General features: G+C 42.9%; 1 protein-coding gene across 1 annotated transcript in view; it reads right to left on the reverse strand.

Moving 5' to 3' along the window:
- Window positions 1-3,921: 3,921 nt before the first annotated feature.
- Window positions 3,922-21,695, reverse strand: part of CACHD1 (cache domain containing 1) — a 232,163-nt gene continuing 214,389 nt past the window's right edge. Inside the window, exons 20-27 of the mRNA XM_027537021.1 lie at window positions 19,828-19,988; window positions 19,419-19,505; window positions 18,493-18,609; window positions 16,907-17,058; window positions 15,440-15,601; window positions 13,992-14,069; window positions 13,281-13,382; window positions 3,922-5,693 (exon numbers count right to left, since the gene is read on the reverse strand). Of these exons, the coding sequence (XP_027392822.1) occupies window positions 5,455-5,693; window positions 13,281-13,382; window positions 13,992-14,069; window positions 15,440-15,601; window positions 16,907-17,058; window positions 18,493-18,609; window positions 19,419-19,505; window positions 19,828-19,988 (1,098 nt within the window). The 3' untranslated portion in view covers window positions 3,922-5,454. The remainder of the gene's footprint in view (window positions 5,694-13,280; window positions 13,383-13,991; window positions 14,070-15,439; window positions 15,602-16,906; window positions 17,059-18,492; window positions 18,610-19,418; window positions 19,506-19,827; window positions 19,989-21,695) is intronic.

The following is a 21,695-nucleotide window of genomic DNA, read 5'->3' on the forward strand; positions in this document are numbered from 1 at the left end:
ATGACTCAATAAGTAGGATGAATTTATGATTGCAGTTGGATTAGTAGGAAATCCAACCCACTGATTTAGGTCATTTCCTGCAGTCACATTCATTGCTTCACAATAGAGGAAGAGTGGGAGCTAGCCCCATTACCCACTGACAGCTCTATGTTCATTGGGAAAGGGGATTGTTCTGTTTAATCCCTTCCTGCTCCTAGGGCAGTACAGACGTGTGGTAAAGAGAGTCTAGGGAGCCAGGTTAGAGGCCAATGATTCAGCAGAGATATACAGATAGCTATAATAATAATATATAATATATACAATAATAATATACATATAACCAGTCACAAAAAAAGGAAAAGAATGGATGAAGGTGAATGATATTTTTTGCTCAAAGACTCTGGATTTGGAGACTGACCAGATGTGAAATGAGAGGGAGATGAGGACGTTCAAGGGGTTCTGAACCTGGATCAGAGCCCCAGGCCTCCTTGCTCCGACTTCAATGCTGTACCTTCTCAAGCAAAGGACAGAACAGTCTCAAATAGGGTAGATAGCCCACAAAGGGGTGAAAATGGAGTCTTGGTGGAGTAAAAGGAACCAGATATTACAATGGCTTGCAGCCCTCTAAAGCTATGACAGATCTTACCCTCTGGTATTTCATTTCTCTTGTTAGGGTGAACTTTAATTAAATAAAATTTTCTTTTTAGGAGAGTTGCAATAATGAATTTTTAAAAAGTTATGTTTGGCTTCCCTGGTGGTCCACTGACTAAGATTCCATGCTCCCAATGCAGGGGCCTGGGTTTGATCCCTGGTCAGGGAACTAGACCCCACATGCCACCAAGAAGAGTGTATGTTACAATTAAAAATTTCACAGGCTGCAACCAAAAAAAAAAAAAAAAAAAGATTCTGGATGCCACAGTGAAGATTCTGTATGCCACAATTAAGACCTGACACAGCCAAATAAATAAATAAATATTTTTAAAAAAGAAATACACAAATGCTGAAGAGCTTCCATCAACACAGTCATTCACAAAAAAAGGTTAAGAAACACTGAATTAAGGGAAGAAGAAGCCCTAATTTGTAATTTAGGACTAAACAGAGAGGTTAGAGGAAAACCAGAATAATCTCAGGTGTCTATATATCTACATATATTGATACACACATACATGTTGGCTATAAACAGATCATCTTATATAGTTATAAGTAATAGCCACAGAGAAATGTTTTTCAACTATTTTACTGAAAGATTAGAAAAAATTCTGAATACAGCATTGATTTCAGGCAGAAGATTACCACTCCTCTGTTTACAGAGGACAAAGATTACCCCAGGCTGTTCTGTTTGATTTTTCTAGCATAAATGTATTCTAAAAAGTGTAATCATTACAGCAGGCCATCGCCACAGAGAAACGAGCTTAAGTGATCTTCCAGGACTTCCCACATACTAGTCACTCTAACAGGCAAAATAAACCTGTCAGAGTACACTGCACAAAGTCTTTCAAATGAAAATATTAATAGGGTTTAGTTGAACATCCAAATTCCATCAAGAAGTAGAGGGAGAAAAACTGCCACACATTCCCCAAAGTAAATGTATCCAAAAAGCAGATAATTGTCTGCCACAAGAACCAGTATGAGTCTGAACAGTGTTTTGTTGGGACCACAAATATGAAATTCCTTGTCTAGCTGTGTAAGGTAACCTGGAACACCCTTAGCTCTTGGTACTTGTCTATGCTGACAAGCAAGTTTGGCTACAGATGGTAAGAGGCCTTTGTGAATGAGAGGGATTGATGGGACCCCCTCCCTGCCCCCCCCATTTCCCAGACATCAGGAGAGACTTGTTTAACAAGCAACATAACAACCCACAGAATGGGAGAAAATATTTGCAAATGAAGCAGCTGAGAAGGGATTAATATCCAAAATATACAAATAGCTAATGAAGCTCAATATCAAAAAGATAAACAATGCAATCAAAAAATGGGTGGAAGATCTAAATACACATTTCTCCAAAGAAAACATACAGATGGCCAAGAGGCACATGAAAAAATGCTTGACATCACTCATTATTAGAGAAATTAAAATCAAAACTACAACGAGGACTTCCCTGGTGATGCAGTGGATAAGAATCTACCTCCCAGTGCAAGTTTGATTCCTGGTCTGGGAAGGTCTACATGCCATGCAGCAACGAAATCCATGAGCCACAACCACTGAGCCTGAGTGCTGCAATGACTGTGAAGCCTGTGCTCCTGGAGTCTGCTCGGCAGCAAGCCACCACGAGAAGCCTGTGCACCACACTGGGAGCATAGCCCCCACTCACAACTGGAGAAAGCCCGTGTGCAGCCATGAAGACCCAGCACAGCCCAACACACAAAAACTAAACCACAACTACAATGAGGTTATCACCTCATATAGGTCACAACGGCTACCACCAAAAAATCTACAAACAATCAGTCCTGGAGAGGGTATGGAGAAAATGGAGCCCTCCTACACTGTTGGTGGGAATGGAAATTGGTACGCCACTGTGGAGAACAGTATGGAGGTTCCTTAACCAACTAAAAATAGAGCTACCATATGATCCAGCAACCCCACTCCTGGGCATATCTACGGATAAAACCATAATTCAAAAAGATAATATACCTTAATGTTCATTGCAGCACTATTTACAATAGCCAGGACATGGAAGCAATACACCCACTGATGGGGGAACGGATAAAGATGTGGTACATATACACAATGGAAGGTTACTCAGCCATAAACAGAAGGTAATAATACCATTTACAGCAACATGGGTGGATCTAGAGATTGTCATACTGAGTGAAGTAAGACAGAAAGACAAATGTATGATAGTGTTTATATGTGGAATCTAAGAAAAAATGGTACAAATGAACCCATTTACAAAATAGATACAGAATCACAGAAGTAGAAGACAGACTTATGGTTACCAAGGGGGAAAGTGAGGGCGAGGGACAAGTTGGGAGACTGGGATTGATACATACACACTCTATATATAAAATAATATGAACCTACTGTATAACTCTACTCAGTACCCTGTAATGGCCTATATGGGAATAGAATCAAGAACGTGAGTGTGTGTGTATCTGATTCACTTTGCTGTATAATAGAAACACACACACACACAAAACAAAGCAAAACAGACAAAAAATAAGCAATATAATCTGGGCACAGGAGCCAATATTGATTGCCCTGATTAAAAGTTTCCAAAACCATATATTTCCTTTTAAATAACAATGAAAATGCAAACAAGAAATATTTAAACATTATATGCAATACTTGAGAAAAGGTAACTTAGAAGATCAAAACTTAAGCCCAAACCTCACAAACCTGTGTGTCATCTCTCCCAGGAACTGCAAATCTCAGTTGTGTTCTTATTCAAGAATAAGCATGCAATTACTTTCCCCAAAAGTTCATGATGGGGAGAGTCTTATCACAAAAGACTCACACAATACATTTTTCTCATTGTCTTTGAGTAGGCTGTCCCTATCTTATTTTTTAAGCTCTAAGTTTTGTGATTGTTTTCTTGAAAACAACCAAGTTCCCCCTCCATCAAGGGGTCATAACACAAAGGTTCTCAACTTGAGAAAAGACCCCAGTGTTCCATGGAGAGGTTTAATATCCTGGGAAGACAGGACAGTCATTCATTCCCCAGAAATGTGAGAGGAGCCATTTATTTATTATTAATGACACAAATTTAGATGCCCAGAAAGGGGGAGCTAAGTTCCACACATTTTATTTGCTTTTGATTTTAACCCATTAGAGTCTTAAATTTCTTTGCATATTCAAGATGGTTAGGAAGGCTCTGAAGTTGACTGTGGCATTGAAGGGAGGCCTCCTTTCAGTTTGGCAACTGATCTGCTAGGTTAAAGTGAATGTAATTTGCCCTGAGGCATGAGCAGCAGTCCATTAAGAAATCACTATAGCCACTAAAACTGTCCATTCATACAGTTTATTTCACTAGCCTGCAATTTTATACACAGTATGAAGAGGTTTCCTGATAGCACACATATAGTTTACTTTCTGTACTGCTGAAGAACCAATTTTTTTTTTTTTTACATTATATTGTAACACCCTATCATTAAAACATTATTCAGTAAATTTTTTTCCAACTACGTATAAACGGAGATTTACCACACACACGGTGCAAGAATGTCTTTATAACATATCTGGATCACAAAATGTGAATCTAAAATACATCACTGTAATTAGAACACTACTTTAAAATTACAATGCCCCATGTTATATCAGCCAGATTTGATGAACCCCTGTGTACATCACAAAGCAGTTGTGGATATCCACAAAGATAGGTGGACATCTTCTTGGGTAACTGGCAGCAGCTTTTAACTATGATTTCAAAAGAAATCTTTGTTTAAGAACGAAAATTCTGAATTTGAAAAACTTCTTTTATGTGTTCAATATTCTCAGAATCAAAATGGGACATTTAAAGATTTATAGTCTTTAAAACAAGGAGAATAAATCCAACCCTCCTTTAGCTGAAAGGCTGGCATTGTAATATTAGGTTTCGTAGAAACCTAAGGAAAGAACTGTATGGGAAGTGGAAATGAGTTAAAAAGAAACATAAAATTTCTCTGAAAGCGTCCTGGACTGCCCCTCCCCACCTCTGTCAAACAGAGAAAGAATACTGCTTTGCAAATCAAGATGTATTTCCATGACATGATGTTCTAAAGAAAATGTATGTAAACAAGTCAGAGAGAAAGATTTCTTCATTTTCCCTTTTTTTTTTTTTTTTTTGGGTGGAGTGAGGCAGTGGGATGTTATCCGTTAAATAAGAACTAGAACTTCTTAATCAAAAAACCACTTTAATACACACAAAACAGCTAGGGATAATTGCTGAAAATTTCTCATGTGTTTCCTTTTCTTTCTCCCAAAGTTTGAGAATGTTTTGAAAGTTCAATAAATAGTAGAAAAATAATCCTTTACTTAGAAATTTGAGATGCATCATTTAGAGCTTAGTATGAGTTCTGTACAGCAAGTATGGCATCTAGGTACCGCTAAGAAACCAGGTGAAATCTTCAAAGACACACTTCTCTCTGCCTCTGCCACATTCTCAGTCTCCAGGGGAGCAGACCTCTCTTTTCTTCCAGTTAAGGAGAGCAGAATGTTTCTGGCTCCTCGGAACATTCCTCTGGCTCAGCTTAACCAAGGTTCCCAATGTTTCATTTATAGGTTCCGGCTCTGTTTAGAGGTTTGCGTCTGTTCATTCCGTTGGTGTTATGGCAGGTTCATTAATCAGACTTCTTTCCCCTCCATTTCACAACCAGCCTCGCATCTTCACAAATGTGGTGTTGCGGCTGTTTCACTTGTTTGGACACATGTTAACAGGCAGGAAGATGAGTTCAATGACTCCGGACAAAGCACGGACACAAGTGGATTTGATGCTGGCTCTTCTTCCCTCCAGCACACTCGGCAGCTGCCAGATCCCGCCTTCTGATGGAGGCGAGGGGGCTAGCATTCCGCGTCGACAGTGTGTACCGTCACGGCCGCCTGCAGGTGGTGGCTGTGGTGCAGCGTCGGGTGGTGCAGGCGGTAATGGTGGAACTTGTGACTCAGGAGTGCGGCGGTCTGGGGCGGGGTGTCCAGCTCCAAGTCCTCGTCGTGGTTTCCCACGTCCACCCCGGCCGACAAGGGGTCATTGGTGCACGGAGGGTTTTCACTGTCTTCCTGTGGGCTCATGGTGCTGTAACCTAGAAAATGAACACAACACATAGGCAGCTGAGAGTTTCCACCGGCAGGGAGGAGCTGTCACGCAGATCTCTGCGGGCACTGGGAGGGGCTCCTACCTTTGGACTAGTAAGTGCCAATGTTTGCAGGCTGCCAGCAGACCTTGAAGTGACTTACTTTTAAAGAGATCTTTCGTTAGCTGTTGTCTTAAAGCAATTACACAATAAATACGTAATCATTTAAAATAATACAAACAAGAACCCTTTCCCCAAATCCCCTAAACCAACAAAACAAAACTGAAAATCATCCCAATTTTTTCTGATCCACAGATCCCCACAATTGACATTTGGGGAAACAACCTTCTACACTTTCCCCGGAGATAAGACTATTTTTTATTTTAGAGAGAGAGGGAAAAAAAAAGCAGCTTCAAAACGCCTGAATGTGATACCACAGTAAGAACAAAGACAGCTGCCACAATGACAGCCCTGGTGTCATGTAATTTCTACACACCAACAAGACATATATTTAAAAATCCATTTTACAGGTGAGGGAAACGACAATCAGAGAGGTTAATGAACTTGCCTGAGTTTCAGTCCCTAACAAAACACTAACTCCACAGACACCCACAGCAACTAGCAAAGGAATCAGCTATTCTTTGTGTAAGCTGGTTCACTGTATTTAAAGATTAATTTCTCTTGGTATTCTAAGTAATACATGTTTCAAAAGAAATTGCCCTTGCTGATCAAAGGATTCCGTTCCAAGAACCTTGGCATGTTTTTAAATATTGCAAAAAAAAAAAAAAAAAGCCTTCAAGAATTTTGAGAAGTGACAGCTCGTTAATATTTCCGCTGCATCTACAGTTAGCATCAATCAACACTCACCCGTGGGTAGCGCTAGTCACAGCCGTGGCTGCAAAATTGACGTGCTTGCATACAGCCAAGCAGGAATAGTTTGTGGTTGAAAATGTTATGCTTCATGTGAAAATGAGCAAGGCAATCCTCAGTGCTCAATGAAATGTTCAAACGACAGAATTCTTTCTTTCAGTCCAACCAACAAATATTTACTGGGAATCTACCTTGTATAAGACACTGTGCTGGGCACTGTAGGAGACCTGGAGATGAAAACTGATCCCTGTACAAGGAATTCATTTACTAGGGCTCGAGAAATAAAACAAGTACAAGCATAGCTCAATCCAATTATTCATTTATCAAAGACCCTCAGGAGGCTGAAAGGAAAGACTATGAAGCATGAATAAGAGATGTCTGTTTTCCTTAAGGATTTCACCACCGAGTAAGAGACAGGTATGTACAAAGTTAGGCTTACTCTACTGAAGATCATGGTAAGTGTTCTAATGGAGGTTTAATTGAAACCCAGCATGTGCTCAGTTATGTCTGACTCTTTTGTGACCCCATGGACTGTAGCCCACCAACCTCCTCTGTTCATGGGATTCTCTAGGCAAGAATACTGGAGTGGGTTGCCATTCTCTCCTCCAGGGGATCTTTCAGATCCAGGGATTGAATCTGCATCTCCTGCGTTGCAGGCAGATTCTTAACCACTGAGCCACCAGGGAAGCCCATTGAACAAGGAATAGCTAATTCTGGCTGGGGGGCTGGGAAAGTTTCAGAGAAGAACTCATATTTTACTTGGGCTGTAATGGATGAGTAGGAGTTTGGTAAAGTGGATAGGAGCACAGGAACAGAAGGGCATGGCCAAGAGGACACAGGGCAATTCCTATACAATGTGGCCATGATGAGTGCTAGCCAGTAGCTACAGGAGGGACTTAAGTTTACAAGGTTTTGAGCAGACCACAAAAATAGCATGGTCATTTTTATATTCTAAAAGCAGAGTTATGGTGGAAATTTGGAGGTTGACTAGAAAGGAGAGAGAGGGAGGCAACTAGAGAGGAGAGAGAGGGAGACGGTTAAGAGGTTATTGCCACAGCCTGGGTGAGAGATGTTGAATTAAAAGTATGGGATTGGACAGACATCTCTGGAATGGAAAAACAATAGAAGTTCATCAGAAGTTTGATGTGGGGGACTTGGGGGTGACGGGACAGCAATTTACTGTCAGGATGATGACAGAGGGAGACTCCAAGATCCTGAGTCTTAGGGAAGGAAATGAATTTTCTTTTTGCACATCTTGATTTTTAGCATCTGTGAATAACATATGTAGAGATACCAAGCCAGAAAAACAAGTCAGGGCAGGAGAAGGCGAGTATGTTGCTGTGTGCCTATGATCACTGAGTGCCTCCTTGGTGCCTGATGCCAGGCTAGGAGCTCCACAGAAAAAGGGGTAAGGTGAGGTTCCAACTCCTGAGAAGCCCACAGTCAAGAAGGGGAAATACAGGTACAAAACCAGAGGTACCCCAAAGAAACACCAAAGCTGATGAACTTAACTTAGAATCCTGGAGGAAGTGACATTCAAGGGGGCCCTCATGGGAGAGAGGGGTTCCCTAGATAAAGAAAGGAGTGGAAAGTATTACAGGCAGGGAGATGAGCATGTGCAAAGATGCAGCAGGTAGAAAGGCTCTGTGGATTTGAGGCATGGGGAAGAGCTTCGTGTGTGAGAGAAGGAGTGAGAGATGAATCTGGACAGGCAGGCTGAGACCAGATCAGAAAGGGTGCTCAAAGAGCTGGGGGGAAGGTGGATGGCAATGACATAACGTGTGCTTTAAGATGATCCCTTGTGGCAATGAGGAGGTTGGATGGAAGGAAGGAGGGCTCCAAGGCTTGGAGTACAGGGGGCTGAGCACTGGCCCGAGGAGACGGCAGGGCCCTGAAGCGAAACATTTGCTGTGCTTCAGTGGAGCAAGCTGCTGCTCAAGTGCAGGGCAGGGCGGGGCAGCCTCTGGTGGCCACATGGGCTTTCTGGCGCCCACGAGAGTTAACATCCTCAAGGTTATTAGGTTCAGATGCTGGGGGAATGGAGATGCTTTTTCCCAAGATGAAAAGATCAGGAGCCAGAATGAACTCCTCAGCCTCAGTAGTGCTAAGTCTAGAATGCAGTGTAGGCTTTAAAGCCTCAGGTACAAATGTTCTACATGTAAGAGACCAAAGCACTAGAAAATACATTTCAGCAAAATCTCAGTGTCTGTGCCGATTATTTTTGGCCAACCTTTAGTGCTAGGCTGTCTTTATCCTGCCTCCAAATACCTCCTGGATGTCTTCCTGTCTCGCTCATTTACAGACATCCATTGTAATGATAGTTGATTTCCACATTTGTGGTGTAAAATTCATAGCGGTCCCTCTGCGCCTGCCTTGCCCTCCCCCACTTCCCTCATCACTGTGCTTCATGTTCCATCTGAAGGTCTTTTCTGGGAAACCTTCCCAACCACCACCCACCCCACCCAGTCATACCAACCCACAGGAGTTCTGGTGGCCCTTCTGTGATGTCAAACGGTATTCTCTGCAATCCCTAGCTTAGATTTTACCATATTACAAAAAATATAGGACTGTCTTGTCTATTAGAAAAGTGCAAGGGCTTAGGCCTCACATAAAGCAGGTGTTTAATTAAAAAAATAAAAATCACATAAATTTTCACATAAATTGGTTTTGCCTGGTGTGACATTTACCAGTCTCATCTAATAATAAAGGCATTCTAGGACTCACTAGGCCCTGCCTGGTGTTCTGACTTAAGAGTCTGGGTGCTCTGAACCTGGCTGGTCACAGACCCAAGGGGTTGGTGAGCGGTACAGGCAATTCAGGGTCATCAGCATTTTCTGATCAGAACCCCAGCAGAGATCCTTTCAGAGGGAACCACTCACTCTGGAGCAATCTTGTTTTATTTGCTCAGTGGGACACTATTGCTCAATCCCTCTGTAACTTAGGCTTTCTCTTATCTCAATAATTAATGGAAATCTGGAGGGAGGGAGTTGTGGAGAAGCAGGAGGAAGCCAAACACATGCTCTCACTTAGCAAATTAATTGAGTGTTTACTCAGCACCAGGCAATTCTGTGCAGTGCTGGGAACAGTGATGCATAAGACAGACATGGTCTCTGACTCATGGAGGAGGCAGCACTATTTAAAACACAGAGGATATATACAAATAACTTCCAAAGAAAGATTTCTTTACTATCCAAAGGTATATGTAGAGAAATTCTTGCAAAGATTTTTCAAGGGAAAACAGGCTTTAGGAAGGAGGCCAGGCATCACTCAGGAATAAAAGAGCCAAATTAGGCTTTTGCTCTTTGGTTTCCTGCTAATATATTTATCCCCTGGTTCTTAAAGACAGCTCTCTTGATGTCAAGGGATGTTAGGTCCCTCTGGGGACTCACTCACCACCTTGTGGTCACAGAGAGTAACTGCAGGAGAATAACTGCACCCCTAGAAAATAGCTTTGCTGTGTACTAGGTACTTTTCGACCAAATTTTCAAGGTTCAGCATTTTAAGTCTTTTGGCGTTTACTTCACAAGGAGAAAATTTCCCTTTTATAAAGAAAAAAATATTGCTTAATATACATTTGAGTAATGCTTCTAATGTGATGGTAACTAAAACACAGATTCACAAGGAATAAATACATACTGTTGGTTTTTAACTTAAAAAATAAGCCAGTTGATGGTTAGATAGAATGTGATATTTTCAAGAGAAATAATGGGCAAAGCAGAGTATCAGTTCAGTTCAGTCGCTCAGTCATGTCCGACTCTTCGCGGCCCCATGAAATGCAGCACGCCAGGCCTCCCTGTCCATCACCAACTCCTGGAGTTCACTCAGACCCATGTCCATCGAGTCAGTGATGCCAAGCAGAGTATAAGAGTTAATAGTTGAGTGCTGGAAAAAATCATGCTAAGTGGTGTCAGAATATTGACTAAAATGCTTCAACTTTTCAAAACCGTTCTTATTTTGAGTGCTTAAGATAAAAATTAAAATCATACTCCTTTAAAATACAAAACTTTGTTGGCTACATGAAAGATTTCTAGTTAAAAAAGAAGCCTGAAGTCTCCAAGTGTAGCTTGACAGCATTTAGTTTTAATTCTAGGAATATCACCACTCTGAACCACACCCGGAAAGTCTTGTCTGTTCAATATTTATATATTTTATTCTTTTGAGGTTTCCTTTTGTGCCTCAGACCCGAAGACTCATGTGTAAATAAGCTCGCTGCGTACCAAAGAACCAGGGCATGACCAGTTCAAGGGCGAGCACCAATGTCCCCTCACCTCCCCGCCCTGGGTCTCACAGGATTCACTTGCAGATAAAAGTGAACTCTGTTTCCATCTTCTTCTTTGTTCCACTTCTTTAAGGGAACTGTCATATTCAGCCTTTTCTCAATCTTGTGAATACGTGCATGCATTTGTAGTTTCTTGCTGAATTATCAATTCTTTGAGCGCAGAGCGGGTGTGGGGATGAGGAGGTCGGGCTCTGAGCTCATGCCTGGCCATGTGTTATCTCACTTCATCCTCACGACAACCTTATCAGGGGGTAGTTTCTAATCCCCTTTTAATTATTAGGAAACTGAGGTCTAAGTAGTTTCACTGAGGTCTCACCATTTGGAAAGACAGGGAGAGGTGGGACTCCAAGTGAGTTCTGCTTGACCTATCATATATAAGCTGTTCTGTACCAGGCTACCTGGCAGAAAGAAGACCACCCCTTTCCCACCTCGCTCCTCCCTGCCAAGCAAACAGCAGATGCCTGATACATTCACCAAACAGGAGAACACCCGCACGAGTGTCGCGTGCCACAAAACCACTATTAATGGATCGGATTTCTGAGTTTAATGTGTACCTACGGCTTATCCTCTAGGCACCACGGGGACGTTAGCTTGATGTCACTACTTTCAGTGACCTGCCATATAGGTTCTGGGATACGACAGCACTTGGTTAACTGCTACTGATTTTGTGGTGTATTTGGAATTATCTGGAATGTCAGTGTCTTCCACTCCTTTTGGTGTATTCTGTCTGCACGAGAAACTATTTTTCATTCCTTGGGGATAATGGGAGCCAATTATTGTGAAAAATGAAAGAAAGGAAGCCCTTAGCTAGATTCCTTGGCTTTTAGATACTGACACCGCACTGTGCCTTTTATCTCGGCTGTTGCTTCACGTGCCATTTTACTAAGACAATGGGAGGGCTAATGCAGCACTGGAAATGTCATTCAGAATTCCAATTTTGTACTTAAGTGGTTTCTACCAGCAAGGGACGTGGGGATGGGGGTGGGTGGAGAGAAAGAGGGGGATGGGGAAAGAAAAGGAGGGTGGAGGGAGGGAAGGCGATAGAGACACAGGGAGGGAATGAGAGAGAGGGAGAGGAGAGACAGAAAGGACTCAGTATTTCTGCTGAATAAGAAATTCTTTCTGTTGAACTTTAGTAGCCTCAAACCTGTTTTATTATTCAAAGGAGAAGCACAGAACTGCCTGGCAGAATGAAATTTATGCAGGTTCAAAGGTTTTTCTGGAAAAAAGGCAGAAAGTCAAAGAAGCTGAGAAATTTAAGTTCTGCTTTGACTCTCCATAGAAACCTGAAGGTTCTATTTAGTTAGTGGGAACAATGTCATTCAGAGCCCAAATTAAGAGTCCCTGGTTTACAAATCAGAGCTCTGGCTTCTCCAGTTTTCCAAAGGGATTTAGAAGACCTGGCTGTCATGCAAAAGGCAGCATTGGTTGCTCTAGCGAATATCCCCTTCTGCATTTTTTAGCACAGGTGTGGAAGCACACTGCTTGAAGACTTTGTTTTCAGGGTAGATGTGGAGAAGGCAGAATAAAAAAAGCACAGATGCATTATTTATGCATTTATAAAAAGACCTGATTCTGGGAAGAAAAGAAAGACTTCTGGAAAATTGAACAGGTGTGTAAGGAAACAAAAAGACCTGACAATTAGAGGAAAGGATCTACACTTTCATTTTTGTGGAATGGTGACAGAACTACCTAGACAGTAGGACACAGCTGTTGCTCTCTGTTGTCACGGAGAATAGGACAACAAGCCATGGGACACTGGGAAGGGGAGATGGCACACGGTGGCCATGCCACTGGTACCGCCGCGGACTTAGCACTCAGGGTCTCTTTCACAACTCAGCGCCTATCCTTCCTGAGCATCCAACAGGCACTACAGGCAGCTCCATGACTTTGTACACACTAGCCCCTTTGCCTCTAATAGCTTTTACCTCTCACTTTTCTTTAATCGTCCTTCAAGGCCCAGGGTAAGTGTTGTCTCCTTGGTAAAGCCTTCCCAGGGCCGGGGGATGCCAGATGACAGTTGTGGACTCTCGCCAGGTCCCGAGAGTATGTGGCTGAGAGAGCCCATAACAATCCTGCTGTTTGCCAACAAGCCTAAAGAGGCAGTAGGATCTAAGAAGGTGCTGATTCACTGAGAACCAAGTGCGGTCGTAAGCAGGCACCACTGAAATAATCTGAACCCTTATTCATGGAGAAAACCCAGGGGGTTATCTGTGTGCCCAGAGGTTATCTGACGTATGATGATGTATCTGGGAATGCTGAGCCATAAGCCAAAATCTCTTGGGGGCTCTTGTAAAGGTGTCATGTTGGAATGTGTCTTTTTGGAAAGCTATGTCAAAATAATTTACTTGAGCACAGAGTAGGAAAGAGGAAAGGGCGGGTGTGAGCACTAGCCCATGACTACATTGGGGTCCTCAGGGCCTCAAGGGCAGGATGCCAGATCTTACCATGATCACTTTCTGTTCCTGAGCGACCCCAGTAGCGACGCCTCCTTTCTGGACTGTGTGCATGACGCTCGATGACTGCGGCTATAAATCGAGTATTGCTGACTGTGGAAGGCAAGGATAGTTAGTCACACTTGGGCCAGTATCTTCACTGTATTAAGCACATCTGCTCTAAGCAGGCTCTTTCACATGAAAGGGGTTGTTATTTGTTAGAGAGCTAGAATGAGTAATTTTTTAAAAATTCTGAGGATTAGGGAAGTTGCTTTTAGGACTGGGGCAGGAGGAGGTCCCTAATTACATATCTTCAACATGCATCAAGAAGATACACTTTCCATACGGTTGCAGGCCAAAGCATCTCACCACAAATGGAGCTCTCTTTTGATAAAGAAGTGTTCTTTTTGTCCTCCTGGGTTGTATACGCTAGTTAAGGGATTTAAAACATGCATACCTGATGACTCCCTTTCTAAAATGCTATACTGGAAAGTAATGAGGAGAGAGAAAGGGAAGAGTAGGGGGTTTCAGGTCAAATGTCCTTAATGGCACAAAGAACACTCTGAATTCTTTGGAGATTTCCTAAAACAAAGCAAAGACCTATGCTTCCTCCTAACAAAAATGGGGGATAAAAAGAATCCCGTCGTGTCAAAGCATCTGAAATTTTAACACAAGAGAGCCTCCCGCTGGCATGTCTGGGACGGCGGCGGCGCGGCCACTCACTGATGCCTCTGTCCTCAGGGCCGTCGTCGTCCCTTTCATCTCTGTCGTTCTCCAGGTTGGACATGCGCACCGACATCTCTACCCGTCGTTAAAAAGAGAGACACAGGACTATTTAATCAAACAACATCACCCACGTTAATACCCGCAGAGGGCTCATCTGATGGCTGGGTGACAGCATTCCATCAAGAGTGAACTGAGGCCTTATCTCATTTTTTTTCTAAAGGAGGAGGGAGCAGGAATCCGAAGAGGGAGAACAAGAGGTGAATAATCCAGAGGGACACCTGAGATTGATTTCTGGAGACAGAGGAGAAAAGAAGTTGATTGAGGCTAACAAGTCTTTCATCCTCTCCTGCACCAGCTCGATGGACATGAGTTTGAGCAAACTCTGGGAGAGAGGGGAGGACAGGGAAGCCTCGTGCGCTGCGGTCCGTGGGCTCACAAAGAGTCATACACGTCTTAGTGACTGAACAAGTACCCGAAACAGAGGGAAGGGGCCTAAAACCATGGCTGGCTGTGCTGATAAAATGGTGCTACAGAATCTAGAAGCCAAGCCTAAGGTAACACTGGATGGCTGTCACCCTCAGTCGAATTAAATCTTACCAAGAGGAAAGAGCTTTGTGGTCAGCTCAGTTATTAAGTCAGACAACATGATCCCATGATCCCCTGACAGGATTGGGACCACAGAGAACTATCCCAACATCAGCTGATCGCAACTGCTACCAGGCTCCTGACCAAGTCCAGGAAAAATGATGAGTGAGCCTTATCTCCAAAACTCGGGGTAACACACCCTGAAGGGCTTTTAGGAGGCTCGAGATAGTCATTTGCAAGCTTTTTGCCCCTTGCAAATGAGCACAGATACCACATTTAACCCTTGATATGGAAGCCGTAATTACTAATTTCTCATCTTGTCAAGTTCTTATCCAGGTTGGACAGTTCTTATTCTATTTTAAGAACTGTGATCATCATTTTGAATGTGTGTTCATTCACACATATAATAATGGCAACAATAGAACAGACTCATGTTCTTGCCAGTAGAGGCCTGGGCTATCTTTGGTCTGTCCATCTTTTTTGGAACAGCAAAGAACAGCACATTTGAGCTTAGCGAAGAACAAACTTTCCCACTGAGCCTCCCAACTCCCTTCTTCTGACTTCTTCCAGAGTCAGGCTGAGGTGTGCTAAGGAGCCATGTAAGGAGAGACAGAATCGAGGGATTTTCTGGAGAATCAAATGGGGCTTGCAGGACTCAGGCCTTAAAGAATGAGCTGTGAGCTAAAGGAGAGAAGCAGGCTTTGGGGGACTTCTGAATCTATTCCACAGAAGCAGAAAATATAGGGCTATTTTTAGAGTTGCTTAAAGGCTTACAACTAGTCACTGTCCTTCTAGCCTGGGGACAACCCTGGGGAGACTGCTGCTTCCTGGAGGAGCTTTGGGGTTCATTTCAAGCTCACCTTGGGCAGCAAGAGGAGACATATGCTGATGACTCCGGCGGTGAATCTGATGGCGGTATGCGTACACAGCCAGGACTAGAACCATGATACAGCCCATAATGCCTCCAGCCACCGGGCCCACGGGGGCACTTTTGATCATGTTCAATGTGACCACCTCATCACCTTGATTAAAACAAACAGATAGATTTCCCTTGTAAAGATTTCCCAAGTGTAGTAGCAGATGGGGATGGGGATGAGATGGAAAGAATCTAGCGGGAAGGGGTTGAGTGAAGATATGTAAGAACAGCTGCTTTAAGGCTTGAATTTCATGAAGAAGTCGCACCAGGATGGAGGAATAGGGCTTCCTTGAATTTCTGGTTCTCAAATTAAATGTTGGTTGCTTGGCAGAGCAAGAATACAGTTGACAAGGATTGGTAAAGTAAGCGAATGGATGAGAATCACTTAGACATGCAGTCTAAGGGCCCAGCTCTGGGGGGTGGGCTCCTCTTAGTACAGAGGTGAGGGAGGGTGACGTGTGCCTCTCAGCAGATATTTACTGGACCTGGTGTCATTTATTTCAGTGGATCTGTTATGTTACCTCCAAAAAGGATCCCATTCAAAGTTTATGGGCTCCCTTTAAAATACTATTTGCACTTTTCAGGCAGGAAACTGCAGGTGGGAAATATAAAGTGACTTCTAGGAGCAAGGTTACTCCTGTCATATCCCAACCTGGTCCGATAGTCATACGTGGGCTCAGAACCCTTCCTCACAAAGGAAAAGCTTTTCTTCCTCAGAAAGGCTCACGCAGAGAGATGTCAAAACAGGCATTCACTGAAGTTTTAAATATCTACTCACCTGCGGACCACGCTTGAGATGCTTGTGCTGATTGCAGAAAGGCACGGAGAAAATCTCAGGTAGTATTTGAGGGGTAGGATGCAGGTAGTATTTGGGGGTTTTGGGGGGCCTGATCCCAGCGGTGTTCCTCCCAACAATATCTCTGTCCCCCACCTAAGTCGCCTGCTGCACTGGACAGTGTGGGCTTTTGTTGACCTCAAGGCCCTAAATACTGATTCGGAGCCCTAAGATGTCTGTCTGCAAAAGTCGTGAAGGGAGGACGCAGCAGGAAAGCAATGTCCACGGGTCACTCTGCCCATCACCAGCCCCGCGCTCCAGACAGCTGGGATTCACATTCGTACAAACCCCACAGCTCAGCCGCTCAGAAATCAGACCTGATATTTCTCAGAACAAGCTTTATGGGAATGCATTTCAGGCTTGCAAAACTTGGCAGGAAAGATGGCTGCTCACTCTGCACAGGAGAGCTAGCCAGCTTTGAAAGTAATTATTTGCCTTGGTTTTGCAACTCAAAACTACTGGCAAAGGAACCAGGGAAGTAGGGTAGGGAATTATTTTAAGATCTGTGTTCTAATTTAGAGGCCAAAAAATATGTTTTCAAGAATCAAGTTATTCTGGGTTCCCCCAAAACATTACCTATTGATCCCATGTCATCAACATAGGGACTTTTGGCTCCAACGATCCCCCCAAAGCATTCTTTCTGGGGTGCACAGTAGGATTTGTCCAGGTGGGTCTTCCCATCGCTGTCCACCATGCACCATTCACAGTCCAGCACACCGAAGCAGTCCCTGCCAGAAAGACAGTGCTGAATGTTCGAGAAAGCAGTGTCAGGCAGGAGTGAGCACATGGACTTGGGCATCAGACAGCTCTCAGGGGTCCATGACTCACTAGAGCTAGAACTCCCTAAGCCTGAGTTGCCTTTCCTTATAGAAGGAGCACGGCCATTGTCCGCCAGGGGAGAGCTGTCTAACATCCCTCGACAGCCTGGAGCTGAGAGAAATAGAATTGCCCTCTGTTACTCAAACCATGAAGTCCACACATCATGGATTAGTGCGGGGTCACTTAAAATCATCTTAAAAGACCACACGGCCCCAAGGTTTGTTAGACTTTGGCCTAACGTCCTCCAGGTTTATGGTTATTTAAAAAAAAAAAAGGAAGGAAGGAAAAAAAAAAACCTAATTAATCAAGTTTGGGAAATAGTGATCAGTTAAACATTTCTTTACTGCCAATTTCTTAGAACTTTTAATATGTTGAGTGCATTATGACACTCTAAGAGAATATATGCAGTGTTTCTCAAACTTAATAGGCTTTGGGTAACTGCATAACACACCCAGTCAATATATCTGATACCCTATCATTCCTCTATTAAAATACATACCAAAAGTAGAACTCGCTGCTCCTTTCACCCACTAATTTTGTTGAATCAAATGGCAACCTGCAGCTGTCTAGCCCAAACACCCTAGGGAGGAGGTAGAGGGAGCAGGGATCATGCAGTTTTTAGTTCTCAAAACTGCCATAAAGTATACCCGTTTTCTAAGAAGAATTGAAGCATTTCAATGTATCACACACACAGCTGAGTTCTGTTTCTAGAACCCATAATTTCCTGCTCCCTTGGCCTTGCTTTGTCATGCCATTTCCTCTCTTATGCCTCTTATTTCTAGAAAACTTTTCCACCCACAGATGAGGCTACTAATATAGGGGTATGTGTGTGTATGCGCTCATGAGCAAGCGTGGGCCTGGTAGTTGCTCAGTTGTGTCTGACTCTTTGCGACCCCATGGACCCTGCCAGGCTCCTCTGCCCATGGAATTCTCCAAGCAACAATACTGGAGTGGGTAGCCATTCCCTTCTCTAGGGGATCTTTCCGACCAGGGATTGAACTTGGGTCTCCTGCATTGTAGGCAGATTCTTTACCATCTGAGCCACCAGGAAAGACCACTAACATAGGTACATGTGCCAAATATCTGTAACAAGTAGAAACCAAGTAATGCTAAAATTGGTGGATAAAAGGCAGATAAGAACAGATAACACTAAAATTGGTGGATAAAAGGCAGATAAAAGTCAGTTTTAGATCTGAAAAACTGGCACATCTTTTAAAAACATCAAACATGGGGATGATGAATATCATCCAGAAAGTCCCATTGAGGCTGCTGTTCTCTGTTCTTTCCGAGGCTCTGCTCCCACGGCTGCGATGCTGGCGTGAATCAGCGCTGAGCATGCTTACCCACTCTCCGTCCTCTGACTGCACCTGCTGTTCACACACTGGTGAAGAGCATCCTGCAGGCCAGGGTCAATAGCTGTGTACGTCACTGGCTCCTGGTGTACCTCACAGCTTGGGTTTCTATGAAGGGGCAAGTCTGAAGGTTAGGACCGATACCATCTGCATTCCAAACTCATCATGCCCTTGGCCCCTGACGGTGCCAGAAAGACCTGCGTTTGAACTCTGGCTTTGTCATTTACCTGTATGAAACCTGGGGCCAATCTGGTCTTACAATCTGTCACTGAGAAAAGTAATGCTATCTTATGTGTGTGAAAGGTTCTTACATGTTTATCAAAGGGTAAACTAGAAAACTAAGTGACTTACCAGGCATACAGCATCTGACATGTTAGACACTTGTAACAGTCTCATACTTTTTGTAAGTAGTACATACACTTATAAAACTTTTTTAGAATTTTTATTCAAACCTGAAAGTGGGCTTCATTTTAAAATACTATGGAGTTTAAAAACTAGCTCATTGAACAGTTCCATCACTAAAATGAATCATCTTCTTATAGTTCCAACTTGAAACAAATCTATAAGACTCTCAGTATAAATATGCACACATACATATATAGTCTTATATATATCTCCCAGCATAAATATGCACATATAACACATATATATGTATGTACTCGGTTGCTCAGCTGTGTCTGACTCTTTGAGACCCCATGAACTCTAGCCAGCCAGTCTCCTCTCTCCATGAAATTTTCCAGGCAATAATATTAGAGTGGGTTTCTATTTCCTACTCCAGGGGATCTTCCTGACCCAGGGATCGAACCCATGTCTCCTGCATTAGCAGGCATGTTCTTTACCACTGTGCCACTTGGAAAGCCCACAAATATGTGTGTGTGTGTGTGTGTGTGTGTGTGTGTACACGATTTTTTATTTACCTGTTCTCTGCATTGGTGAGGTTGCCAGTACACTCATTGACCTCTAGAGGGCACTCACAAGGACATTCACATTCATTTTGTTCCATTCTGAAAAGCAAAAGGAAAAGTTACTATGCAGAGGGTTGATCAACTATATATTGCACACACACTGAGGGAGGTGAAATAAAGACAACATGAGCTAGCTAAAGCAGGCAGTAAACGCTATCACCAAAGGTTTAAATATTCAACTGACCTCAATCCACTGTTCTTTGGACAAGGATGTTACAAACAACAGTTCTAAATGCTTTTGCAACCAGGACTTTCCTTTCCTTTAGGGCACACCTGAGCACTTTATGTATGTTGTACAGCTGGCATCAGTTAAGATATTCAATAGGTGGCAAACAGAGAGTATGTCCCACCCCATTTTTACCGGTGACAGTTGAGACAGAGCCGGTCTACCATGCTACAGGCACAGAAGGCAAGAGAGTCGCATGTCTCGTTGACAATGCCCACAAATGCGTTGGTTCCTGGGATCCTCGCCAGTCTGTATTTAGAACAGTGACTGCCATGCACAAGGTTCGTCAAATCCCCCTGCAGACAACAGACGTGTCAGAGGTGACAGACAACAACACAAAGACTCAGCTCTACCATCCCGAAAACAGCTTACAACAAAACTTAACTTCTGATTAAAACAGTAGTTATACAGTCCTTGCTAGAAATTTGGAAAACAGAAAATTTTCTTAATTACCATCAGTCAGAGATAGACCTCATTTAACAGTGTGTGTACATTATTCTTTTATCCATGATGGCTCAGACGGTAAAGACGTCTGCAACGTGGGAGACCAGGGTTCGATCCCTGGGTTGGGAAGATCCCCTGGAGAAGGGCATGGCAACCCACTTGAGTATTGTTGCCTGGAGAATCCCCATGGACAGAGAGGCCTGGCGGGCTACAGTCCATGGGGTCACAAAGAGTTGGACATGACTGAGTGACTAAGCACAGCACAGCATACGGTTACATGATATGTTTTTATAGCTCTTTCTGTAATTTTTCTTTTTTTGAAACACATAATGATATAAAATGAAAATAACTGCAAGAAGCAATAAAGACAACTTCCAGGTACAGAATAGCCTAAAACTTATTCAAAGGCAAACCTAACCAGCCAAAAACATGCACCCCCTTTACCCCCCTCACCGTCCCTTGGATAACAAACCTCTTATTCTAGGATAACACAATTATTTAAAAACCAAAGACTCTTTAAGAGGCCAATTTTCTGCTTCCAGAATATTTAAACAATCCAACTAAAGTGAGCATCTTTTTCTTCATTCTATCACAAAAAAATGTGATAGCCGACTTCATGAAATGTCTACAATTATCTGAAAGCCAAAGATTCTAAAGCAGCATTGTAAAGTTGAATATGGTCATTTTTTCTGCATGTGTCATCTGAGTCTTGTTTCCATATCAGTCATCCCTGAGGTGTGCATAGTGAGGATAAGCCTAACCCTGAGAATCATGGCACTGAAAGGGTTTTCAAGAGGTCTTGATAAATTCTCCACTGCCTGGAACATGCCCACCTTTACAAGATAAGCAATAACATAGGCTTATCAGCCTGTTAGCTCCAATAACCAGGAATGCTCCAATTCCATTTTGGAATAACTTGGGCTGTTAAGAATTTATTCTAATTCATATTCCACTAAAATTTGCATTTTGAAAAATTTCTACTGGAGTATCCTGGCTGTCTCCTGAAGGCTCAGAAAGTCATTGTACAAATGATAGCAGATACGCTAACTAAGGCAGACTTTCATATGAAAGCCTTACCTGACAGCCTCCCTCTGATCACACGTTTGTCAATGTCTCCTTTATAGAAAGTGCTCCTCAAAGTATGGGGGCGGAACAGAGTAATAATGACTTCCCTTGCTTTGAAAACACTAACCTACTCATATATTCATTTAAAAAACTCTCTATTTCCCCAGACAGTTGTTTTTGCAATCACTTTTTCTAAGCTTGTGTTTAGGATTTTCATTTAACACAATACATCTTTATAATCATTATTAATTTAAAAAATTTTGGGCTGTACCCTGCAGCATGTATGATCTTAATTCACTGACCAGGGATAGAACCTGCAACCTTTGCCTTAGAAGGTGGAGTCTTAACCATTGAACCACCGGGGAAGTCCCTTTACAGTTACTTTTTTTAATGATACAAGTAATGATTTGTGAATACAGTTACTTCTTGTGAATAACTTTTTGAATGTAGATTCTGTCATGACCCATTTTCTCTCAGCTAGGATTGTTTACAAA

Source organism: Bos indicus x Bos taurus, chromosome 3 (genome assembly GCF_003369695.1).
Source record: "Bos indicus x Bos taurus breed Angus x Brahman F1 hybrid chromosome 3, Bos_hybrid_MaternalHap_v2.0, whole genome shotgun sequence".
In the NCBI taxonomy this organism is placed as follows: Eukaryota; Metazoa; Chordata; class Mammalia; order Artiodactyla; family Bovidae; genus Bos; species Bos indicus x Bos taurus.